The sequence below is a fragment of the Colobus angolensis genome, unplaced genomic scaffold, assembly GCF_000951035.1.
Source record: "Colobus angolensis palliatus isolate OR3802 unplaced genomic scaffold, Cang.pa_1.0 Scaffold10, whole genome shotgun sequence".
NCBI lineage: Eukaryota > Metazoa > Chordata > Mammalia > Primates > Cercopithecidae > Colobus > Colobus angolensis.
The window spans coordinates 18,326,190-18,353,647 of NW_012110919.1; the positions used below are offsets into that span (position 1 = coordinate 18,326,190).

At 36.9% G+C, this 27,458-nt stretch overlaps 2 protein-coding genes across 4 annotated transcripts in view; both read right to left on the minus strand.

Moving 5' to 3' along the window:
* The window catches only part of CRY1 (cryptochrome circadian clock 1), a 104,816-nt gene that overhangs the window by 59,557 nt on the left and 17,801 nt on the right, over nt 1-27,458 (minus strand). The gene's annotated exons all lie outside the window — the stretch shown is intronic.
* On the minus strand, nt 11,933-13,245 carry LOC105507219 (heterogeneous nuclear ribonucleoprotein A1-like). Of its 3 annotated transcripts, none has more exons than XM_011935645.1 (2): nt 12,565-13,245; nt 11,950-12,528 (listed from the first exon to the last, which is right to left on the minus strand). In XM_011935645.1, the coding sequence occupies exons 1-2, from the start codon at nt 13,184-13,186 to the stop codon at nt 12,224-12,226; spliced, it is 927 nt and encodes a 308-aa protein (XP_011791035.1). In that variant the 5' UTR covers nt 13,187-13,245; the 3' UTR covers nt 11,950-12,223. The 3 variants fall into 3 exon arrangements, with proteins under 3 accessions (XP_011791029.1, XP_011791035.1, XP_011791044.1); XM_011935654.1 differs by having other exon boundaries at nt 11,961-12,420; nt 12,580-13,245; XM_011935639.1 differs by having other exon boundaries at nt 11,933-13,245.

Genomic DNA, 27,458 nt, shown 5'->3' on the forward strand with positions numbered 1-27,458 from the left:
GATTAAATTCCCCACTAAAAAGCTATAGAGTAGCCAAATAGATTTTAAAAACAAAATGATCAAATTGTATGCTGCCAACAAGAAACTTAATTCATCTGTAAGAAACATATAGAATGAACGTGAAGGGATGAATAAAGATATTCCACACAAACAAAAACCAAAAGCAAAAAGGAATAGCAATATTTACATTAGACAAAGCAGAATTTAAGTCTAAAAAGAAACAAAAGTTCATAATATAATGATAAAAGGATCAATTCAACAAGAGGATACAACAACTGTAAATATAATGTATCCAACACTGGAGCACCCAGATATAAAGCAAATATTATTCAATCTAAAAGGACAGATTCCGTTACAATAATAGAGACTTAACCACCCAACTCACAGCACTGAAAAGATCGTCTAGGCAGAAGAAAATCAACAAAGAAACACTGGACTTAAACTGCACTCAACACCAAATGGACCTAACAGACATTTAGAACACTTCATCCCACAGTTGCAGAATACACATTCTTTTCACTGGCATATGAAAAATTCTGTGGATAGACCACACAATAGGTCACAAAACAAGACACAACAAATTTAAGATAACTGAAATCTTATCAAGTATCTTTTCTGACCACAATGGAATAAAATTATAAATCACTACAAGAACTTTTGAAGTTATACAAATACAGGGAAATCAAAGAACTCACTTCTGAATGACCAATGGATCAATGAAAAAATTAAGAAAAAGACTTAAACATTTATTAAAACAAATGAAAGTTAAAAACCAACATAACAAAACCTACGGACCACAACAAAAACAGTATTAAGAAGCTTATAGCAAAACACACTGATATGGTTTGGCTCTGTGTCCACACCCAAATCTCATCTTGAATTGTAGTTCCCATAATCCCAAAGCATTGTGGGAGGAACCAGGTGGAAGGTAATTGAATCATGGAGGCAGTTCCCACTATGCTGTTCTCCTTACAGTGAATTTGTTCTCATGAGATCTGATGGTTTTATAAGAAGCTTCCCCCTTTGCTTGGCACTCATTTTCCTTCCTGCTGCCACGTGGAGAAGGATGAGTTTGCTTCCCTTTCTGCCATGATTGTAAGTTTCCTCAGGCCTCCCCAGCCCTGCAGAACTGTGAGTCAATTAAACCTCTTTTCTTTATAAATTACCCAGTCTCAGATATTTCTTCACAGCGGTGTGAGAACAGACTAATACAAACACCTATGTCAAAAAAGTAGGAAGATTTCAAATAAACAATCTAACAATGTATTACAAGGAACCAGAAAAGCAAAAACAAAGCAAACCCAAAATTCATAGAGGAAAAAAACCAATCAAGGTTGGCGCAAAATAAAATTGAGACTAAAAAAATTACAAAAGATCAACAAAATGAAAATTTTTAAAGACAGAACTGACAAACCAATAGGTAGACTAATACAGAAAACAAGTATTATTATATAATAGCTGTTCAAAGCAATTACATTATTTTTTGAATGCTAGTATTCATTCAGATTTTTTTTTTTTTTTTTGAGACGGACTCTCGCTCTGTCGCCCAGGCTGGAGTGCAGTGGCGTGATCTTGGTTCACTGCAACCTCTTCTTCCCGGGTTCACGCCACTATCCTGCCTCAGCCTCCTGAGTAGCTGGGATTACAGGGACCTGCCACCACACCTGGCTAACTTTTTGTATTTTTAGTAGAGACGGTTTCACTACATTGGCCAGGCTGGTCTCAAACTCCGGACCTCATGATCCACCCACCTCGGCCTCCCAAAGTGCTGGGATTACAGGTGCATGCCACCGTGCCCAGCCATTCCTTCAGATTTATCCATATACTCATGGTTTCTACTGCTCTTTATATCTTTCTGTACCTCTGTATTTCTATGTAGAGTAATTTTCCTTTTGCCTGGCAAAACCCCTCTGGAATTTCCTTCATATATGATCTGCAGATTCTGTTTATCCCTCCCCTTTTGGGATTTCAATACAAACATTTCAGATTCCTTTACCAAATACCATATGTCTCTCATGCTATTTCTGTATTTTCCATCCTATTATCTCTTTTGTGTTTGAATCTGGCTATTTCTTCTGAATTATCAGTTCATCAATTCTCTCCTCAGCTATATCTAATCTTCTGATAAGCCTATCCACTGACTTGTTAACTTCAGCTATTGTATTCTCCATTTCTAATATTTTCATTTGCTTATTTAAAGCTGTCTGTCAAAATTCCCTATCATTTTCAATTTTTGAAAATATTAATCACAGTTCTTTTTAAATCCATGATTGATAACTCTAATGTGGATTTCCTACGAGTCTGTTTCTAATTGTCTGTTTTTTTCCTCCTGGTTTCAGCCATTTTTTGTCTTTCAAAATGCCTGGTTATTTTTTACTGTGTTCCAGACATTATATTTAAAAAGCTATAGATATTCTCCTTTAGAGAACCTTAACATTTACTTGTGGCGCACTTCTGAAATATGATCTAATACCATTAATCAGTTAAGTATTAAGCTGATTTCCCTATGGACTTTAGTGCTTGTACAGGATATTTTATTCACTCTATTCCTAGGATATTGCCTTTCAGGGGTCTTAACCAAAAGTTGAAATAGTCCAGGGCTCCTCTTCCTTGTTAGTCTCTGAACTCCATTTTTTTCCCTTTCAGCCCAACCTGACTGCTAAAAATTCTGTTCAGTTGCTCAGCCACCATTGTAATTTTCAGAATTGACTTTTGCATTAAGGAAAAAGCAGCACCAAATGTCAAGTTCGATTATCTTGGTTTTCCTGTTCTTCCAGATCTTAGTCCCACAAATTCCTACTGTCTTTTTTTTGTTTGTTTTGCGATGGAGTTTCATTCTGTTGGCCAGAGCAGAGTGCAGTAGTGCGATCTTGGCTCACTACAACCTCCGCCTCCTGGGTTCAAGTGATTCTCCTGACTCAGCCTCCTGAGTAGCTGGGACTATAGGCACGTGCCACCATGCCTGGCTAATTTTTGTATTTTTTTTTAGTAGAGTTGGGGTTTCACCATGTTGGCCAGGCTGGTCTCAAACTCCTGACCTCAAGTGATCTCCCTACTTCGGCCTCCCAAAGTGCTAGAATTACAGGTGTGAGCCATCATGTTCAGCCAAATTCTTACTATCTTTGTAACTCTTTGATGGCTTCAAAGAGATTTTTAAAAAATATTTTCTGAGCTTTCCATGTATTTTTAGCATACAAACATGGTGTTTGGTCTAAGACAACCAAATCAGCCACTTCCAGAAGTAGAAATGCCCAGTTTAACATATATTTAGTTTGAAGTGCCTATGAGACATCCAAGGGGACTTGTTAATTATAAAATGATGTACATAATTCTGGAATTTAAGCTAGACATCTGCAATAGTAGATATAAATTTGGGACTTACTGTAGAAATGACCCTAATGCTATAAAACTAGATGTGTATGTGGAAGAACAGTTGGATGGAAGAAAAACGAAGGCATTGAAGGAAGTAAGGAGATAAAGAAAATGGAGTGGTTACAAGAGAGAAAGTGGGGGAGACACAAATGGAGATTAAAGCAAGAGAACATCTTTCTATAAGAACATAGGAATAATGGAAAGAGAAGAAGAAAAAGCTAGAAAAAATGGGAAGGTAGAGAGAGAAACTGAGGAGGGCTGGGAAGAAAGATGGCAAGGGCAGGGAAGTTTGGAAGAAGGGAGGTAGGATAGGCAGGTAGAACAAAAAAAGGAAGGGAAAGACAGAATAAGTGATATGATTTGGACATTCTGTCCCCTACAAAGCTCATGCTGAAATGTGACCTCCAGTATTGGAGGTGGGCCTAGTGGGAGCCATTTGGGTCACTGGGGCAGATATCTCATGAATGGCTTGGTGCTCTCTATTAGTTCATGTAAGATTTGGTCGTTTAAAGGACCCTGGCACCTCCTCCCCTCTCTCTTGCTCCCTCTCGTCATGTGATTCTCCTGCTTCCCTTTCACCTTCTGCCACAATTGTAAGATTCCCGAGGCCATCAACAGAAGCAAATGTTAGCACAATGCTTCATGTATAGCCTGCAGAAGTGTGTGCCCAAATACCTCTTTTCTTTATAAATTACCTAGTCTGAGATGTTCCCTCACAGCAGAACAAACAGAATAACACAGAAAGGAAGAAAGGTTGACAGAAAGGACAGACATTTCTGAGATGGACCTTTGTAAAGATGACAGAGACATCCAACCAGCCTTGGAAGGACAGATTAACCAGTCTCAGAAAGGACAAACGGATGTTTGGATGTCAATTAGGAAAGAAGGAGGGTGGCAGGATGAAAGAAAGGAAGAGTGGAATGGATGAGAAAGAGCAGGACGGATTCAGACACTTTGATAAGGAGACTTAACAGGAAGTGAGTAGGAGCACTCTAGAAAAATGAAAATAATGAAAGAGCAAAAAAAATCCAATTAGGATAACCACTAACTATGATGTGGTTTTCAACGATTAAAATAAGAAAGGTAGAGAAACATTTTAAAAATTTCAAAAAAGAGGGTTATGAACCTGTCATAGACTGAAAACAAATTTCAATTACATGGGTTTACACATTTGAAAATAAAAATGTTCCCTAACCATATAGATGTTACATAATTACATGAAAAACATTTTTTATGTGGAGAAAAAACAAACAAACAGAAACAACAGAACTATTCTTAACTAATCCTGTGAGTCACATTATCTTATTTAGGTAAGAAGTCACATTTAGGCCCATATTAATTTTTAATATTCTTATAGTCCTACTGCTTTTATGTCCTTTTCATGGTAAAATATTAGTGACCAATAAAATGCAGAAAATCGTATCTGAAGGACTTTCATTCACTAATTCTTTCAATCGACAATTGGGTATTTTCTTGAGTTAAAAAGAAATCAATAAACCTTTAAAAATAAATAGATAAATAAGAAGATACAGAATTCCCATCCTTGAAGCCTTCCAAATTTAATGAGAATGCGATATGAATATTATCTATTGAACTGCATCATTAAAGTTCACAGCACAGAGAAGTCAATCTGTCAAGGAAGGTCCATAAAGTTTCACGAAGATCATCTTTGATGTGGGCCTTTTAACTATCATAGCATTTCACTTTGTGACAGTAGCACAAAATGATCTTTAATAGAAGTATATATACCTTCTAGAGATGAATTGTACTAGCACAAGTCTATATAACTTATGCCACCATGATTTTGAAAACCACATAGAGATAATTGTAATTTAAGGTTCCTACTAATTTTTATCTATTTTTAAAGAACACTATATTGTGACTCCAAAGAGGAGGGAAAATCAGGAGAAGATCTACTTGAGTACTTTAGGAGACTTATATAAAATTAAATAAAATCTGTTAAACATTTGTAAAAGGCAAATTGTCTTAGAACTATATATAATGATTTCCTGTAATCAGTCTAAAAGAAATTTCCCTTCTCAAAAAAATTATTCAAAAATGCTGAAAATTATTCTGATTTTTCTGATCTATGATATAAATTGTAAACAACTATCCCAAGTTTACATGAGGTTTTTCTAATGGTTACTTGGTAAGAATGATTTTTAAAGAGAAACAGAAGAAAAAGAAAATCAAGAAAGTCATAAAAGAACCTAGAATTCTACATCCAGTGTAAATAAGGATGGTATCTTCAGACAAACTTGGGAGAGTTTACCATTAGCAGCCTTTTACTATAGAGAATTCTAAAAAATCTAATGTAATTAGATTTGAGACTCTCCTAAAATGATAGTACCCCCTCACCACAATGGCAGTCCCTTGAATAACACTTCATAATCATTTATTTATTCAACAAATATTTATTGAGAGCTTATGTACTAAAGACTGTACTAGATATTAGAAACATACCTGTGATTTTTTAAAAGTCAAACTTCCTATAATTTGAAGCTAATATTCTAGAAGGAGAGGGAGTAAAGACAGAAAAATACAAAAACAATAAAGCAAACTGTTCACATGGTAATAACTGAATAAAACAAAGTTAAAGGGGAAACTGGGACTTCAGGGAGTAAAGGAATGGAGACTGGTATTTCATATGAAACAAGTCAAGAAAAGACTCACTGACAATAGAACATCTGTGCAGAGACCTAAAGGAAAGTAGGAGAGCAAGCAATGCTGGTAGGGAAACATTTTGTGCAGAGGGAACAGCAGATGTACAACACAGATGAAGAATATGCATGGCACTTTAAAAAGAATACTCAAAAAACCAGTATGGCTACAGCACAGAGGGTGAAAGAGTGGCAAGAGATTAGGTTAGAAAGTTATCAAGTTCCAGGTCACATGACATCTCGTAAACTATGGTAAGGGCTTTGTCTTTTACCCTGAGATGTAAGCCACTAGAGGTTGATCCTATTTGTGATTATGAAGGATCACAATGGGCTGAAGAGAAAGAAGGAGAGAACTAGAGAACCTGAAGGGAAATTATTTGGTAGTTAATGTGGAAGCATGAGATGGTCTGAACTTGGATACATTTTGAAGGCAGAGCCTATATAATTTAATCAACATGTTTAAAGTAAAAAATAAAGGCAAGGAATAAGAAATGGCAGATTTGAAAAAGAACCAAAGGAAGCCTCTACATATGAAAAATAATTGAAATCCAAACTTAACAGATACAGTTAAAAATAAAATTTATAGAATATCCGATAAAAAGACATTTTAAAAAATGAAGTACAGAGAGCCAAATAGATGGAAAATAGAAGATATGAAGAGTGCAGTAAAAATGTCTAACACAACTATAAATTTTTTTTTTTTTTTGAGACGGAATTTCACTCTTGTTGCCCAGGCTGGAGTGCAATGGTGCAATCTCAGCTCACCACAACCTCTGCCTCCCAGGTTCAAGCGATTCTCCTGCCTCAGCCTACTGAGTAGCTGGGATTACAGGCATGTGCCACCATGCCCAACTAATTTTTTGTATTTTTAGTAGAGACGGGGTTTCTCCATGTTGGTCAGGCTGATCTTGAACTTCCAAGGTCAGGTGATTCGCCTGCCTCAGCCTCCCAAAGTGCTGGGATTACAGGTGCAAGCCACTGTGCCCAGCCACAAATGTACTTCTAAAAAGAGAAAATAAAACAAGGCAAGGCAATATCTGAAAAAGTAACAGCTGAAAAACTTTCAAAGCTGAAAGATAGCAACAAACAGGTTTCAAGGAGCCCTGTAAATCCAAGAGAAGTAAATAAAAAGAAACTCAGACCGAGATTCATCATTGAAAAACTTCAGAACATGTCAGAGAAAGAGAATATTTAAACTTAGACAAAAAGATACAAGATATTACTCCTCAAAAAAGCATGAGAGGGAGTGGCAGCTGACTATAACTACATCCCCAACAGGCTGAGAGAAAATCACTGTCAACCGAGAATTCTATATCCAGTGTAAACAAGACCAGTATCTTCAAACAAACCTGAGAGAGTTTACCGTTACCGGTCTTTTTCTATAGAGAATTCTAAAAGATATATCTGAGATAAAAGAAAAACGTTCCCAAATGGAATAGCTGAGATGCTAGAAAGAATAAAGAACACTGTAAATGGCAGATATGTGGGTAAATAAATACTGGCCTTATAAAACAAGAATAATACATTTTGGTTTGCAAAAACGAAAACAGAGAAATGACCAGAAATAGAATATATAAATCAGAAGAAAAGTAATTAGAGTTTGTGTTTCAAGGGCCTTGAATTATCCAATAAATAGACAAAATTATTAACTTTAGACATTAACCAATGTGCTTCTGGTAATTTCTAAACACTCTTTTAGTGTTTACTCTAGAATAAACTTAGTGTTTACTCTAGCTAAAATAATGTGTAATTATTTTATTAATTAAATTTATTAATAAGTCTGATAAATTGATTAATAAATCTAGTGATTAGAAAGAAATTAATGAAATTTAAAACAATAGAATTTAAAAGAAGATAAAAAATAGAACAGGAAGGACAAAAAGAAAACAAAATAACATGACAATAAATCCAAATGCTTTGGTAATTATAACAAATGTAAATAGACTAATGAAAGGCTTCAATTAATTAAAAACTATCAGACTAAATAAACAAATGTTAATATATGCTATTTACAAGGGACGTCTAAAAGACTCCAGAAAGTCTGGAAAAAAAAGGGATACAAAAAAGTTGACCATAAACATAGCAAAGAAAGCTGCCATAGCTATATTAATTATAAACATAATGAACTTTAAAGAAATATACTATAAAGTCATGTTCATAATGACTTTAACCAGGTTAATCATTATCTAAATATATACATTTTTACACATATTTCTCCATACCTCATAATGATAAAAACAAAAGCCTTCACTTCACCAGGAGGACATATATTTAATTTTAGCATCTCAAAATGTAAATTAAAAATGACAGAGCTTCAAATAAAGACAGATCTATGACGAAACTGGGTGGATTTTAACATTCTTCTGATAATAATTGAGATAAGCAGACCAAAAATGAGTAAAGAAGATTTGGACAACTTATTAACAACCTTGACCTAATGGAAAAACAAAGAATATCCCATCTAATAACAATGAAGAGAGTAGTATACACATGGAACATTTTGAAAAATTCAGTATATATTGGACCACTTAAAAAAAAGTCTATATAAATTTCAAAGAACTGAAATTATTTACAGCATAGTCTCTGATCTTGACATATTTATGCTAAAAATTAATACTGAAAAGATAATTAGAAAACATTGCATGTTGGGAATATAATAAATATTATAAATAACAAAGGGTATAATTCTAAATAATTTACAGACCAAAGGAAAAAATCATAACGAAATTTAGAAAATATTTTGAACTGAATAATGAAAATACCACATTAAAGAGAATGTGGACTTAAACTACAGTAGCAATTAGAGGGATATTTACACACCTAAATGCTTGTATCAGAAAAAAAGGAAAGGCTAAAAGTAGCCTAAGAATTCAGCCTATTAAATTCAATAGGCTAAAGCTAACACCATTTCAATAAATTAGTGTAAAAAAAAAAGCAGAACAAAGAAATAAAATTAACAGATATTTTGAAATAAAAAACAAACCTACCACAGGGAAGGCAAATAAAGTTGGTTTTCTGAAAAGATAATAAAACTAACCAACCTCTGATGAAATGTATCAAGACAAAAGATAGGAGACACAAATAAGCAGTATCAAAAATGAAAAGGTCTGGGTATAATTGCTCACACCTGTAATCCCAGCACTTTGGGAGACTGAGGCAGGAGAATGGCTTGAGCCTAGGAGACAGAGCAAGACCCTGTCTCAAAAAAAAAAAAAAGGAAAGAAAGTAAAGGGCAAAATAAACATAGGTACTACATATATTATTTAAATCAAAAAGGGAATAAAGCTAAATGGGTTTCAATTTCAAGTAACAGCTTAGGTTATTTAGATCAATCTAACTGGTCTAAACAAACAAAAATACTGGTTAAGATATAAAATATCTCCCTGAAGAGTTGGCAAGACAATAAGGAATTCCCAAACCAAAAGCTAAGTTAAATATATAATCAGTTTTTGCCTTAAGAACATTTGCTAATAATCCCAGAGAACCTTAATAGTGGTTTTGACAGCCTCAGGGTACAAGAAGGACAGAAGTTAAAGCCTAGAATCAGCTCAAGATAGAGAGTCTAAGATACCCCAAAACATTAAGCCAAGATGCCAAAAGGCTAGACATCCTTAGGGAAGAGGTGAACCAGAAACAAAATCCTCTTCCACACCTTGTGTGAAGTTGCCTTGGCACTCAGCAGAAAAAGATGGAAAATATAAATAAAAAGTAAAGAATTTATAGGCTATAAGCACTGGCCAGCCCTTGGGTAGATTTTCATCAGAGCGGCACAAGAAATCTCAAACAATAAACTTAAAATGCCCTGGAGTGGTAGTGACTCTAATGCCATCAAGAAGTAAGTTCAAATTCTTTCTAGTGCAAGCTTGTCCAACCTGTGGCCTGTGGGCTACATGTGGCCCAACACAATTTTGTAAACTTTCTCAGAACATTATGAGATTTATGAACGGACCTTTTTTTTTTTTTTAAGCTCATCAGCTATCATAAGTGTTAATTTATTTTATGTGTAGCCTATGACAATTCTTCCAATGTAGCCCAGGGAAGCCAAAAGATTGCTCTAGAGAAAGACAACCTTATCAAAGGCCTCAGGAAGTTCCCACAAAGAATCTTTCAAAAAATAAGAAAAATCTTCAGAGCAGCTAGAGGATAGGAGTAGATGACAAATTACCTTCAAAGGAGCAAGAGTTTCCAACAGTAATAAAGGTAACCAGAAGACAAAAGAATATTTTCAATAAGCTGGTAACAAATCCAGAAACCTAAAATTCTATATTCATGAAGGTACATTTCAAGAATTAAGACAAACATATAGACATTTTGATAAAAGAGAAAAGAGTTTGTCTCCAAAAGATGTCACAAAAAAAAAATTCTAAATGATATATTTTAGGCAGAAGTAAAGTGATTACAGATGATTGTCTAGTATGTAAGAAATATGTAAAGCTATTATGTAATAATAAAAAAAGAAAACATTAAGAGAAAATAAAGTCACTGCATTAGATGCCTTCCAAGTGCTTACAGTACAGAAGGGGAAATAGTTACATAAGCACCATAATATACTGCAGTAAGTATTGTACAATACTTAGCCATACGTTTGTTATCAAGATTGAAAACTCTACACTAACAAAACAATGAAAATGGTATAAAGAAAGCCCAATAAATGCCAAGTAGAAAGATTTATGGAGTGCCTGTCACTTAAAAGGCATAAATAATAATCAATAAATAATGGGTTGGCAAATCAGGAGGCAATATGGCACAGGAATTTAAAAAGATAAAGCCCTGCCTACCCACTTGTGAGTAAGTAAAATGAGTGAAAACTAAGATCAGGAGTGGGGGAATAGAAGAATGCCTCTTTCTTTCTCTCCAAAGTTTTCCCACAAACCCACATTTCAAAGATGAGAGGACCGGCATATAATTGAGTAAAACTGCAAAAACAAACAAAAGCCTTTAAGAAAAGTTGCAGCTTAGCTGAGTGTGGTGGTATGTGCCTGTACTCCTAGCTACTTGGGAGGCTGAGGTGGGAGGATCACCTGAGTCCAGGAGCTGGGGGTCACAGTGGACTATCATCATGCCACTGTACTCCAGCCTGGGTGACAGAGCAAGACCCTGTCTCTATAAGAATGAATAAATAAATGAAAAGATAAGAATAAGTTAATTAAGCTTAAGACTGGTGGCTCACACCTGTAACTGCAACACTTTGGAAGGCTGAATCAAGAGAACTGATTGAGGCCAGGAGTTCAAGACCAGCCTGGGCAACACAGTGAGACACCGTCTCTCCAAAAAAACAAACAAACAAAAAATTAGTTGGGCATGGTGGCATGTGCCTGTGGTCCCAGCTATTCAGGAGGCTGAGGCCACTTGAGCCCAGGAGTTTGAGGCTGTAGTAAACCATGATTACACCACTGCACTCCAGCCTGGGCAACACAGCAAGGCCCTGTCTCAAAAATAAACAAGCAAACAAATATATAAAGTGTCAGGAATGTTCAAACTGAAGTTTAAAAAAAGTTAAAGATGAGAATACAACTCCTTTTAAAATTCATGCTCAAGGCAAGAATGAACAAAGAGAATACAAGCCTATAGCTCAGAATACTATAACATTAATAAATGACAGAGAATGCAGAATGTACTCTTCCACTAGCACCTGGTAAATACATACACACAAACACAGATGCACACATACACACTCACACGCTTCAGTAAGAAACTTTAAATAGGAGTGTACAAACCTAAAGAGAGAACGGAAGTCCAAGATAAACCTCTTGGCAAGAGTAACAGAACATCACAGACATAATGAATGAGCTCAAGTTGAGAAAATAGTTACAGGACTGGAGATGAGAAAACAAGTTGGATTTTTTTTTTTTTTTTAAAAAAAATTAATCAACCGCAACAACAAAACAATAAAATTAACAAACAAAAACAAGGGGGCAAAAAAAAAAAAAAAAATCTACATTAAAACTCTTTGTTGGAATGCTTTACACTTTCCACAGAACAGAAACTAAAATAACCTGTTATACAATTAGTCACAAATACAGTCCTCGAGTTTTTTGCCCATACACATGAGTATTTGTCTAAAACATGTCTTCTTTGTAGCAGCTAGGCCCTGCCACCACTGTGCTTGGCTGAGTTCACAAATCTGTTGTAACCTGTAGCTTCCCTGTCACTTCTCTGGCTCTCTTCTCCTGCTAAGCTTTGTTTCCTAATTAAAATCTTCTGCCACTGCCATAGCTACTGCTGCTGCTGGAACCGCCATAGCCACCTTGGTTTCGTGGTTTTGCAAAGTATTGGCCTCCACTGCCATAGGGGCCAGAGCTTCTGCCTCCAAAATTTCCTCCCTTCATGGGTCCAAAATTTGAAGACTGATTGTTGTAATTGCCAAAATCATTGTAGCTTCCACCACCTCCAAAATTGCTTCCATCATTACCAAATCCATTATAGCCATCCCCACTGCCACCATATCCACCACCACCACGGCTGCCACCAAAGCCACCACGACCACTGAAGTTTCCTCCACGACTGAAGTTGTCATTCCCACCGAAACCACCTCCACGACCACCACCCAAGTTTCCAGAACCACTTCGACCTCTTTGGCTGGATGAAGCACTAGCCATCTCTTGCTTTGACAGGGCTTTCCTAACTTCACAGTTGTGGCCATTCACAGTATGGTATTTCTGAATGACAATCTTATCCACGGAGTCATGGTCATCAAAGGTTACAAAGGCAAAGCCCCTTTTCTTGCCACTGCCTCGGTCAGTCATGATTTCAATTACTTCAATTTTCCCATACTGTTCAAAATAATCTCTTAGGTGATGTTCTTCAGTGTCTTCTTTAATGCCACCAACAAATATCTTTTTCACAGTTAAGTGGGCACCTGGTCTTTGAGAATCTTCTCTTGAGACAGCTCTCTTTGGTTCCACAACTCTTCCGTCCACCTTGTGTGGCCTTGCATTCATGGCTGCATCCACCTCCTCCACAGTGGCGTATGTGACAAACCCAAAGCCCCTGGAACGCTTGGTGTTTGGATCTCTCATTACCACACAGTCCGTGAGCGTTCCCCATTGCTCAAAATGGCTCCTCAGGCTCTCATCGGTTGTTTCAAAGCTCAACCCTCCAATGAAGAGCTTCCTCAGCTGTTCGGGCTCTTTAGGAGACTCTGACTTAGACATGACGGCAGGGAGAAGAGAGACTTTAACGATGCTTCTTCGGCGGCGTCCACGGGCAGAAAGCACAAGTTGGATTTTTAAAGGTGGCTATCAGTGGAGAAAGTTCCTTACAAGCCAGTAAGTGTGCTTACTTTCCTCAGGAAAGTAAGAGAAATGGTTATTAAACAAAGTTTAGAAGTACTTAGAAAACAATGCTTGTTCTAAAGTAAAAAAACAGAATTACTAATAAGGTCATGTTAAGATAACCTCTTTTCACGTTCTGATTATTAGATCGGCAATAACATATGACAAAAGTATATGGCAAAGTAAATGACGCTTTTTGTGAAGGCAGAAAATTCTGAATTGTTGATAAGATTTTTAACTGGATGAATTGTAGCCAATAAAGTATTATTGAATGAATAAATACAAACCTGGAATAAGGATTCTAATATCAGTGAGCCTATCATGAGGCTTTCTGTCCCATGTATCTCTTGACAGTTTCATATTTTCAATTACACAAAAAAGCTAGAAGGATTTGGAATCTAATCAATCATGTTTTATATCAAGACACTATAAGCATAGATACGCCCTAGGGCAAGTGGTTTAATCTCACTGGACCTATTTCCTCATCTAATAAGTGGACGAAATCAGTGACATTCAAACTTTCTGGCAATCATTCATATTAATAGTAAGAAAAATGATCCAGTGCAACTAACATGTATGTGTTTGTGTATGTAACTAAAACAAAAGTTTCATAAAATAGTAGGCCCTTATAACATAATGTGCCTAATATTTTCTAGTCTATTTCATTATTTTTAATGTAAGTTACAACCCCCCAAATTGATATCATAACCAAAAATGGGACATGAATAGAGGTTTTGTTTATTCTTCTGAAACAGGGTCTTGTTCTGTTGCCTAGGCTGGAGTGCAGTAGCATGATCACAGCTCACTGCAGCCTCAATCTCCCTGGCTCAAGTGGCCCTTCTGCCTCAGCCTCCTGAGTACTGAAACTAGTAGGCACCACCACACTTGGCTAATTTTTTTTTTCTTTTTTTTTATTAGAGATTAAGTCTTGCTATGTTACCCAGGCTGGTCTTGAACTCATGGCCTCAAGCAGTCCTCCCACTTCAGCCTCCCAAAGTGTTGAGATTACAGGCATGAGCCAACATGCCTGGTCATGAATACAGGTTTGAAAAAATAATGGACAAGACTTCTAAAGTCATCTATATACAGCTCTACAATTTAATAAACAGTTCTCTAATTTAGATATGAAACAAAATGCATGATATCAAACCAGTAGATGTATATTATATCAACATAAATAGTACCGATGATCTCACAGTGACAAAACTCAGAATTATGCCAAACAGCTGAACACTGGGTTGAAAACAAAATGAATCTACAGAGGTAAGGCTGTGCAATTAGGTTCAGAAATCCTCTCAACAGAGCTTGGCAGCAGGTCAAATGAAAAAGACCTGCAGGCTTTAGTTAACTTCAAGCCTATTATGTGATCTCAACGTAATCCACCAATTTATTGTGTCTATAAATAATACAAGTTTTTAATAAATATGTGTGAAATAAATATTTTGGTACTATGCAGATCAAAGGTAATCTGAGATCAAATTTAATCTGGATCAGAGTGATCAACTGGAGTCCCCATCCTTTTTATTACATGTAACATAAAAGAACAAAATATTGATATTACATGGATTGATATTAATGTACATTTTACTGAGGATAATTTCCCAGATATAGTATGCTAAGTATTTTATTTATCTCATTTAATACTCAAACAATTCTAAGAGATATGTAGTGCTATAGTGTGAATGTGTCCCCCAAAAAGCACATGTTAGAAACTTAATCCCCAATGCAATATGTTCAGAAGTGGGACCTTTTAAGAGGTGCTGAGGCCAGGAGGGCTCTATTTCATTAATGCCATGATCACAGGAGTGGGTTCTTCATCTAAGGACAAGTTCAGCCTCCTCTTGCTCTCTCTCCATTGCCCTCTCTTTGCTCTTCTGCCATGGGATGATGGGGCAAGAAAGCCCTATCGAATGCCAGCTCCTTCACCTTGGGACTTCCCAGCCTCCAAACCCATGAGCAATACATTTTTGTTCATTAAAAATTACCCAGTCTGTGGTACTGTGTTATAGCAGCACACAACAGACTAAGATAGTATTATGTCCATTTAAAAATAAACAATCTTAGAAAGTTAAATATCCTACCCAGGTCACGCATGTTGTTAGTGGGTAAATGCTGAAACCAGGAACCGAACACAGGTCTTTCTGAAGAGAAACTATGACCTTTTAACTCTTTTTTAAAAAATGTGGGCCGGGTGCAGTAGCTCATGCCTATAATCCCAGCACTTTGGGGGGCCGAGGTGGGCGGATCACAAGGTCAGGAGATCAAGATCATCCTGGCTGACACGGTGAAACTCTGTCTGTACTAAAAATACAATAAATTAGCTGGGTGTGGTGGTAAGCGCCTGTAGTCCCAGCTACTCGGGAGGGTAAGGCAGGAGAATCACTTGAAGCCGGGAGGCAGAAGTTGTGAGCTGAGATCGCACCACTGCACTCCAGCCTGGGTGACAGAGTAAGACTCCATCTCAAAAAAAAAAAAAATTTATTTTTCTTTACTGAGATTCCCAAAAAGCTGGAAGTCTGTGTTTATTAAACCTCCTATTTCTTATCAAACTTTTATTTAAAAGTTCATTAAAGGATCTATGGCTATAACAACTATTTAACATATATATGGACCACTAAATTCAGGTAAATTAATAGAAAATCTATTAAAATGTTTAATAAAATATAAACATATTTTAATTAATAATAACAATGATTTTCTACCACAATATTTTACCAGTGTCTCTTCACCTTAATTAGTGATGGCTAACTACTTTAAGCACTCAGAAGCTAATTCAGTGAACTCTAAAAAAGCTGACAGCTGAATGCTTCAATTCAGGAAATGGTGATAAACTGATTCCTAATACATTCTTTTTTTTTTTTTTTTTTTTTTTGAGATGGAGTCTCAATGCAATGTTGTCCAGGCTGGAGTGCAGAGTGCAGTGGTGTGATCTCGGCTCACTGCAATCTCTGCCTCCCAGGTTCAAGCAATTCTCCTGCCTCAGCCTCCAGAGTAGCTGGGATTATAGGCATCCACTACAACGCCCGGCTAATTTTTTTTTTTCTTTTTAGTAGAGATGGGGTTTCACCATGTTGGCCAGGCTGGTCTTGAACTCCTGACCTCAAGTGATCCACCCACCTCAGCCTCCCAAAGTGCTGGGATCACAAGCGTGAGCCACTGTGCCCGGCCCCTAATACATTCTTTAGTTGCATTTGGACTTGGAAAATATTTCTTCAAATTTTATTTCTATACACAAAAATACACATTTTTGTTACCATATCCACTAGCATATCATTAATTTCTTTCTCCAAACAAGTGATCAAAATTATCCAGTCAGGTGGAAAAGAGTTAAACTTGACCATCACAGTTCAATCTTTAGAAATCCTATCATCTACTCAGGCGGAGTGGAGCACTCCTTGTAGTCGTAGCTAGTTGGGAGGCTGAGGCATGAGAATTCCTTGAACCCTGAAAGTGGAGGATGCAGTCAACCAAGGCTGTGCCACTGCACTCCAGCCTGGACAACAGGGCAAGACCCTGTCCTCTCCCCCCACCAAAAAAAAAGAAAAAAAAAAAGAAAAGAAAGAAAAAAGAGAAAAGAAATCCTATTATCTTATCCTCAACATTCAACATTAAAAATCATATTTTGGCTCTATTCAAGAAACTAAAAAGTCACAGAAATAACTTTTTATTGACATCGTATTATGAAGAAATGTTTTCATCTCATCCTACATTTCAAAAACTTACATGAGCACCTTTTGTTTTTATAATATACTTCAGAATCAGAAAGTAAAGTCTTGACTCTAGATATTTTCAGGAAGATGAAACAATTTTCACTTATTATAGTTTTAATTATATTCATAATTTGTACAATTACACTGAACAATTAATCATGATTAGGAAGCAAAATGTTGACTACCAACTATTTTTTCTGAATAAAACAATGCCAGCAATTACATTACAGTACAAGTTATTTTATTCTACTATCACGTAAAACTTAGTCTTTCCTTGGTGCTCAAAGCTAGTACTATATCAGCGCTGACATAATACATGTTTTCAAGTCTAAAAAAAAGTCACAAAAGAATCACTAAAGTAAAAATTTCTTCTTCTGGTTTTTCTGTGATAAAATAGTAAGTTATCTTGCAGATCTCCCTCATACGTACACCATAGAAGTACAAATACCTCATTTCTACAACGCACACTGGGAGTTGCATTCAAATAAAAGGAAATACATATTCAAGTCAGTATTTAACAGTACTGACTCTTCCACATTGTATACCACGAATATAGGATTATCCATAACATCATATGATAAAAGAATATTGTCAAATAGCTTATTCTGCCTCTTCTTCCAGAACAGTCCAGTCAAGAGCTTCACAAGTGAATTTCAGTCTTTTTGGCAACATCTCCCAACTTCCTAAAACATTCATTAGTGATTAAATTTTTCTCAATTTAAAACTTGACTATCATTTGTTTCTCTGACATTTGCTATACTAGGATATTGTGTATATACGGTAGTATTTGATTTTACACAAAATTTTATTTATCTTTAAGTTAAAAATATGTGTTTCATGGTGTTCTCTTTATTTCCCAGTTTGTGAACCCAATTTTAGAAACAAAACTGTGTCAGCAGTGAGGAAGATCTTGGATTAGGAAGACTCAAGAGACCAGTTGGGAGTCTTCAATTAATATTCTAAGCAAGAAATGCAGTGTACACAAATGGGACAGATTTAAAGCTATTTTGGAGGTGGAAACCAAAAGGATTTTTACATCTAAGAAGAGGAGGAAACTTCAAAAATGGCCCTACGGTTCTAGCTTAGGAGCTGAGAGTATAGGCTATTAATTAATAAATAAATTTGGTTTTAAATATCCTTGGTTGAGTTGTCCATTACCTGACAGACAGATAAAAAGGACTGGAACTCAGGAGAATTAAGGATTTCTAATATATGAGTTATTTTGCTTTTGTTTCCCTGCCTTACCACTTAAAGCTATGTTTGGGGAAAGTTTTTCAATGCTGGCATGGAGATTAAAGAGAAAGAAAATGCAACAGGCTAGAGGGCATATATGTTAGACGGTAATCTAGGTCATGTGGTGAATGCAACATATAACCAGCTGGGTCACAGTTGTTTTTGTTTGTTTGTTTGTTTGTTTGTTTTGGCAACTCTCGTTGCCCAGGCTGGAGTGCAGTGGCACGATCTCGGCTCCCTGCAACCTCCACCTCCGGGGTTCAAGTGATTCTCCTGCCTCAGTCTCCTGAGTAGCTGGGATTACAGGCATGCGCCACCACATGCCTGGATAATTTTTGTACTTTTAGTAGAGACAGGGTTTTGCCATGTTGGCCAGGCTGGTCTAGAACCCCTGACGGGTGATCCACCCACCTCAGCCTCCCAAAGTGCTGGGATTACAGGCATGAGCCACCACATCCAGCCAGGTCATAGTTCTTAATCAGGGCTCATTATATTCATAATGGGGCTGGGGGTACAGGAGTTTGCAAAATAAATCTCCTAAGCACCACCCTGGATATTACTTCTTTGACAGATTTGGGGTAGAAACTGAGAGTATATTTATTTTTTTTAAGTTCCCTGAATGGGCTGACTCAGAGGGTTATGAGAGAAGTTTCTGGAATGACAGAAATACTCTATTATGACCGGGATGGAATACTATTTGGCCTTTAAGAAGCAGAAAATTCTGTCATTTGTGATGTGAATGAACATAGAGACTTTATACTAAGTGAAATAAACTAGGCAAAGAGAGACAATATCCAGAATACATAAAGAACTCTCAAAACTCAGTAATAAGAAAATAATCAACCCAATAAAAAATTAGCAAAAGATTAGAATAACACACTTCACCAAAGATATATAGATGGAAAATAAGTACATTAAAACAGACAACAACAAAATGCAAACTAAAACCACAATGACATGCCACTACATTAGAATGGAAAACAACAAACCTGACAAAACCAAATGTTGACAAGGATGAGGAGCAACTGGTCTTATACATCATCAGTGAGAATGCAAATAGTATAGCCACTTTGGAAAACAGTTTGGCAGTTTTCAATAAAGTTAAAACAGAAGACAAAAAATCATAAACAGTGGAAAGGCATAAAAAGATCACAAAGCTAAGAAAAATGAAAATTAAAAGTTTACCATTACAGAATAAATTAGAAATAGAAATGGGCGGAATCTACACAATATTGCCAAATAATAAGAAATGTAGGTGTTTGCAGGAGATCACAATAATTTGAAAGAAAAAGAGTGAAATGACGGGACCCACAAAAAGACAGGAGAGTTAAAACCAATCTAACTTAATTAGTAAACTTCAAACAGTAAACACAACAAATGGAACAGAAAAAGTATTCACAAATATGTTAGAAGAAAAATAATCCCACCAGATTATCATGCTAATGGAGCAACAGACAGACATTCTCTAACTAAAAGAACTTGAGAGAGGGGCAAAAGCTGGGCAATGACATCAAGCCAAACAACAGATAAATGGAGATAAAAGGACTGCTGATAAGTTCTGAATTTATTTAGAAGTAAGAATGGGCTGGGCATGGTGGCTCACACCTATTTTCCTAGCCCTGTGAGAGGCCAAGAGGGGCAGATCACTTGAGATCAGGAGTTCAAGACCAACCTAACTAAAATGGTGAAATCCCATCTCTACTAAAAATACAAAAATTAGTCAGGCATGGTGGCCACATCTGTAATTTCAGCTGCTGAGGAATGAGGCATGAAAATTGCTTGAACTTGGGAGACAGAGGTGGCAGTGAGCTGAGATCACGCCACTGCACTCTAAGCCTGGGCGACAGAGCGAGACCCTGTCTCAAAAAAAAGGAGTAAAGGCTGGGCGCAGTGGCTCACACCTGTAATCCCAGCACTTTGGGAAGCCAAGGCAGGAGGATCACCTGAGGTCATCAGGAGTTTGAGGCCAGCCTGTCTAAGACAGTGAAACCTCGTTTCTACTAAAAACAGAAAAAAATTAACTGGGCATGGTTGCACGTGACTGTAATCCCAGCGACTCAGGAGACTGAGGCAGGAGAATCACTTGAACCCGGGAGGTGGAGGCTGCGGTGAGCTGAGATCGTGCCATTGTACTCCAGCCTGGGTGACAAGAGTGAAACTGTGTCTCAAAAAAAAAAAAAAAAAGAGTAAAAATAACTAGGAATTTTGGTGTATAGAACAAAACAAAACAGAACTCTTATAAACTTCAACGAAGTAAGAATCATCTAGCACTGGTGGTAGAAAGAAATACAAGTATGTTAAATGATTCCATACTATGAAAGACAATGAAATGGATGTGGTCCAAAATGAGACACTTATTTCCAATACTTCATGTTTTCATAGATGGAAGCAATTTCTACTTCATAATCAAGATGAAAAAGTAAAAGGAACATCCTCAATTTATCTCTGCCTCTGCATTAAAAAACAAGGAAGTTCACATGCTCAACCCAGCCCTATAGGATGTAGTTTCTATTCTCCCATGCAGTAAAATTATAGAGGCATTATCCACTCCTGCTGTGGCTGACCAGCACAGTCTATGACTATGTTGCTAAACAAGTCTGTCTAATTCAAAAATAAAGTATCATAAGGCTCATTCTAACTACACAGTCATACAATCTAGTTCTTATTAGGAATAAAGTGAATATTATTTCTGACAGTACAATCCTCCTTTGTGTGTGTCCATCTCTCCTTTGATTAGTCCTAAACTGGGAAGGTGAAGATGTTATTGCCTATCCCCCAACACCAACTTTACAGTTCACTAAAATCATAATTCTAAAATAATTTTTACAAGTTTATTCTGTTTATTCTTACATTTTACTTCCTTGTTATATTCAAGTAAATTTAATTCTTTTTATTTTAAAATGGTGTATATAATATGATCCCATCTTCATTTATCTATATCCATTCATCCTTTCATCTTTAAATGTGCATAGAGATACCCGGAACGATTTATATAATGTTTAAGATGGTTATTTCTAGATGGTAGATTAAGTTTTTTTTTTTGTTTTTGTTTTTAAAGACAGAGTCTCACTTTGTCACCCAGGCTGGAGTGCAGTGGCACAATCTCAGCTCACTGCAGCCTTGACTTCCCAGGTGCAAGTGATCCTCCTGCCTCAGCTCCCTAAGTAGCTGAGACTACGTGGGACTACAGGCATGTGCCACCACACCCAGCTAATTTTTGCATTTTTTTAGAGATGGGGTTTTGCCACATTGCCTAGGCTGGTCTCAAACTCCTGAGCTCAAGACATCCACCTGCCTCAGTCTCCCAAATTGCCCAGGATTACAGGCATGTGCCACTGTGCCTAGCCTAGATTAATTTTGTTGTTGTTGTTGTTGTTTTTTGTTTTGTTTTTGCTTTTTTAAAACAGAGTCTTGCTCTGTTGCCCAGGCTGGAGTACAGTGGCACTGGAGATCATGGCCCACCACAACCTCAACCTCACACGCTCAAGTGATCCTCCCACCTCAGCTTCCCAGGCACATGTCACCACACCCAGCTAATTTTATTTATTTGTGTATTTGTTTGTTTGTTTGAAGAGACTGAGTCACACTACATTGCCCAGGCTGGTCTTGAACTCCTGGACTCAAGCAATCCTCCCATCTTGGTCTCTCAAAAGGACTCAATAAAAGAAATAGGAAATAGTCTACAGAAGCATTTGCAAACTATGGCCCATAGGACAAATCTGACCTGTGGCCTGTTTTTGTATAGCCCACAAGTTAAGAAACACTTTTAATTTTTAAGGGCTGCATAAAAAAAGAAGAATATGAGACAGAGACCTTCGTAGCTCACAAAGCTGAAAATATTAACTAACTCTTCAAGAAAAAGTTGCCAGCCCTTAGTCTATAGTATCGACTTTATATTGACAAAAAGTACAATCTACTGTAACTCATAATTCACTGATATACAAGAGAACTTTACATATTAAGGAAATCAAATTTTATCACATGGACTCCCTTTTATCCCTTGGGATGTTGTCTTTAGATTTTCTATATGATATGATGATACTGGCATGCACAACTTTTATGATTATCTAAAGTTCCCAATCTTTTCTTTTCGATTTTAGGATTGCATGTAAGAAAGACCTTCTCATTTCAAAGGCAAAAAACAAACAAACAAAAAAAAACAAAAAAAAACCAAAAAACTTCCTTAGTTTTCTTCTACTACTTTTATATTTATAGTTTTGTTTTTCACATTTTAAATCTGAGACATCTGGAAAACAGGCCCTTCTATGACTAGGAGAAAATAACAATCTATACAGAAAGATACCAGACTGCAGATTAATTACGGGAAGAAGGTGTTGGAAAAGCGTAGGGGAGAGGAGAAGGAAGACAACGAGCAGGAATCTGTGACAAGGCTGAAATCTTGAAACTGACTGAATGATAATTTATAGGTTTCCTTCCTTCTCTCACTAGAAAGCTTCAAACTGTACTCTTTGTTGAACCCTTGACAGATGTTCTCAACTGAGGATGTTCCGTGGGCCATGAGGCAGTCCATTCCTATTCCATAAGAACAAGAGCTTCAGTAGAGAACAAGATCCAATCATCATTCTCTTTGTTTCTGAATTTATCTCTGGATTGTTGTATTTCTCTTTGTTGCTATTATACACATAATTTTTCTTCCTGTTATATTTGCTAACTGGTTGCTTATATGCAGCAAGTGGCCAGCCAACTACGGGTCAAGCCAGCTCACTGCTTTCTTTGTAAATAAAGTGTTATTGGAACACAGACATCCTAATTAGTTTCATGCTGCAATAGGGGAGGCGGGTAGCTGAGAGAGAGATCATACGCCCTGAAAAACCTAAAATATTTATCATTTGGCCCTTTACATTAAAAGTTTGCCAATCTCTGATATATAGGGAAATTGATTACAATTTTTTGAGGTAAAATTATAATACATATAATACAAAATTAATATATATATTTTTTGAGACAGTGTCTCACTCTTTTGCCCAGGCTGGAGCGCAGTGGCACGATCTCAGCTAACTGCAACCTCCGCCTCCTTGGTTTAAGCAATTCCTGCCTCAGCCTCCTGAGTAGCTGGGACTACAGGCATGTGCCACCATGCCCAGCTAATTTTTGTATTTTTTTGTAGAGACAGTGTTTCACCATGTTGGCCAGGCTGGTCTCAAACTCCTGACCTCAAGTGATCCACCCTTGTCAGCCTCCCAAAGTGCTGAGATTACAGGCATAAGCCACCGCGTCCAGCCCAAAATTAGTAATTTTAAAATGTACAATTCAGTGGCATGTAGTACACTGATAATGCTCTGCAACTATCACCTCTATCTAGTTCCAAAACATTTGTAACACAAATGGAAACTCATTACCTTGTACCCATTAAGCAATCACTCTCTATTTTTTCCCCCTGCCCCTGGCTACCACTGATTTGCTTTCTGTTTCTATGAATTCACCTGTTCTGGATGTTTCATATAAATGGAATCCTATAATATGTGATCTTTGGTGTCTGGTTTCTTTCACTTAGAGTATTTTTGACATCCATATTGTAGTATCTCATTTCTTTTTATGGTTCTATCACGTGAACAGACCACATTTTTTTTGTTTTGTTTTTTTGTTTTTTTTTTGACTATTACAAAAATTTATTTAACAAAAAGTCTAATATGAAAATGTATATGACCTAATTTTTACATCATAGTAAAACAGGCCCTATGGAGAGAGTACATGGGTTTCTCTGCTGAACAGCCATTATTTATACTCGTTCCAAGGCTTCTAGCATGATGATACTATTTCCTCGTATTACCACCATTCCAATATTGTTCTGTTGCCCACTAGTCGCCATCTCCACACATTCATCTATCACAAGGTTCATAAAGGGATCAAATCCCCACAATATTCCTTGGACATGTCTGCCACCATTTAATTTCAATGATAACTTCTTGTCCATAAATTTTTTCAACTCGGGAGGGTGAGCTTTGCTCATGGTGTATACTCCGCGGGCTCACAGACGCCTTGGAACAGAATGCACGGCTTCCCTCAGGCTCCACATTTTGTTATCCATACATCAGTCAACAGACATTCAGGTTGTTCCCACCTTTTGGTGATTGTGAATAGTTCTGCTATGGACATTCATGTACAAGTTTTTGTTAGAATGCCTGCTTTAAATTCTTTTGGAATTCTACGAGTGATATTGCTGGTAATTCTATGTTTAACTTTTGGTGGAACTGCCAAATTTTTCTACAGAAGCTGTACTATTTTATACTCTCACCAGCAATGTATGAGGGTTCCAATTTCTCCACATCTTCACCAACACTTTCTTTCCTTTTTAAAATTTTTTTAATAATAGTCATCTTGGTGGATATGAAGTGGTAGTGCACTAAACTAGTTCCTTTTGACTTTGTTATGTCTCTCTTCCCGGGATCTCAAAATATAATCAGTGACTCCTCCTTTTCCAAAAACCTACATGTCACTCAACTCTGATGGTTATTCTTCCTTTTAATTATCTTCCTTTCATTCAATCTTTCCTTTCAATTCCCACATTACCCCCAAATTATGCCCCCATTACAAAAAATATTAACACTAAGCCAGACAACTAAAAAAGGTATTTTAACCTCAAAATTAGAATCTGACCCCATACCATACATAATACCAATGAAAGGCCTGGCAGCACATTCTCTAAGACATATATACTGTAGCACAGTAATTTAATATTAACTGATTCTATTATAGCCTTTTAACTCCTGCTAGCCTATATCACATAAAACAAGAAAACTAAAAAATACACATGTCATTTAGATATTTAATTTGTTGTTGTTGTTGCTATTGAGAAGACAGAGATAGGATAAGATAAAAATGGCAAAAGTAACTACAGTCAATAGAATCCTCTTTTTTAAAAATAGCATATTTTTCTTTATCTCTAGGAAACCCTAATATCCAATTATTAAAAATATGCACTCCAAACCAAATAAAAATATTTGAGAATGAATTTTATAATGTCAAATTTTAAAAACCTACCGTTATATCTTTTATTACTATTATACTCTAAGTTCTAGGGTACATGCGCACAACATGCAGGTTTGTTACATATGTATACATGTGTCATGTTGGTGTGCTGCACCCATTAACTCATCATTTACATTAGGCATATCTCCTAATGCTATCCCTCCCCCAACCCTCCACCCCACGACATGCCCCACGGTGTGATGTTCCCCACCCTGTGACCAAGTGTTCTCATTGTTCAATTTCCACCTATGAGTGAGAACATGTGGTGTTTGGTTTTCTGTCCTTGTGATCGTTTTGGTATTACCATCACAGAAATCATACAGTTCCAGAACTAGAAGGGACCTTGGCAATTATGTAGTTAACATATATTAAAACTACTAAGCCAGGCTCGATGGCTCATGCCTGTAATCCCAGCACTTTGGGAGGCTGAGGTGGGTGGATTACCTGAGTTCAGGAGTTCAAGAATAGCCTGGCCAACGTGATGAAACCCCGTCTCTACTAAAAATACAAAAATTAGCCGGGTGTGATGGCGCAGGCCTATAATCCCAGCTCTTTGGGAGGCTGAGGCAGGAGAATCGCTTGAACCCAGGAGGTGGAGGCTGCAGTGAGCCAAGATCATGCCACTGCACTCCAGCCTGGGCAACAAGTGCGAAACTCCAATCCAAAAAAGCCAAAAAACTACTAGTGATCTCCAATTTATCAATTCACACAAATAACCAAATGCCTTCTATACCCTGTGCAAAGTGTACAGAGGCCATACTGACTGATGGACATGGCTAATTTCAGTTTGACAAAAATAAAATAGGCTACCGCTTTATAATACATCCAATTCCTATTCCAATCAGTTACAGTTCTAGACATATGAAGAGTCAGTTGTGTTTCTCAAAAATGTTTATGCCAGCTGAACTTCTTAGGTTAATCACATAATTTAAATTTTATATAAACTGATTGAGAATATAAAAAATAAAGGTGTTTTATAGAAAATGAAACTGAATGCTTCAAAAAGGTTTGATAAAAGGTGAATCACCAAAAAAGTTGGTCTAATTATCTGTAGATAAGACAGCTACGCTAGATGGGAAGAAAAAAATGTAATAAAGGAATTCTGTATTCCAGTTTGCTTCACCATGGTCTTTAAGGTTTCAATCAACTTTAAAGAATGATAGGCAATATCAGTCTGCGGGTGTAATTTACGCAGGAAAGCCAACTTGAAATTCTATCAGCAAAATCAGCAGAATACTCATTTATATATTCAATACACAAGGACATATTGACACCTACCTTGTGCCAGGTATTTAGCCACCAGACCTAACTATGGTTTTAAAAATATTACTCTGAATTCCACATGGAGCAGATGGGAAAGGCAGGCACAAAAATGGAAGTGGAGAACTTAGGAGGCTTTTACAGTAATCCTGTAAAAAATGCTGGTGGCCTGGATATTATGATAGCAGTGGGAGGGTGTTATTTGAATGGATATGAGATTTAATTTGAAGGAAAAAGCTCTAACAATTGCTGAAGGACTAGATATGAAGTTTGAGTACAAAAAGAAGAAGGGGTAGCTCCTGGGTTTTTGCAGAACTAGGTGAATGTTGACATTTAATGTGATATAGAGAAATCATAGGAGGTGGAGGAGATGAGGACAAAATCAGCTTAAGATGCTTGTTTTGAATCCAAGTAAAAATACTAGACAGGCAAGTCCAGCATTCAAGATAGAGGCCAGGGCAGGTAATACACAACAGGAAATTATCTGATATTCAAGTATGCAACTAGATGAGCTCACCTAAAGAATAAAAATGGATAAAGAAGTGAGCAAAAGAACTCAGACCTGGAATCAAGCCTTACATCAAAAACTATCAAATTAATGCACACTTTTCTATGTTTCTTCTTCTTCTTTTTTTTTATGATATCCTTTTTCAAGTAACTGCAGGTTCCAATGGTGTCAGATAAGAGAGGATTTTTTAGAAACTTCCTTTTCAGGCTGGATGCGGTGGTGCATGCCTGTAATCCCAGCACTTTGGGAGGCTGAGGCAGGCAGATAGCTTGAGGTCAGGAGTTCAAGATCAGCCTGGCCAACATGGTGAAACTCCATCTCTACTAAAAATACAAAAATCCATCCTGGCTAACACAGTGAAACCCCGTCTCTACTAAAATACAAAAAACTAGCCGGGCTAGATGGCGGGCGCCTGTAGTCCCAGCTACTCGGGAGGCTGAGGCAGGAGAAT

Excerpts from the sequence above, each read along its gene's own strand:
- LOC105507219 (XM_011935639.1), bottom strand. The coding sequence starts at position 13,186 with ATGTCTAAGTCAGAGTCTCCTAAAGAGCCCGAACAGCTGAGGAAGCTC.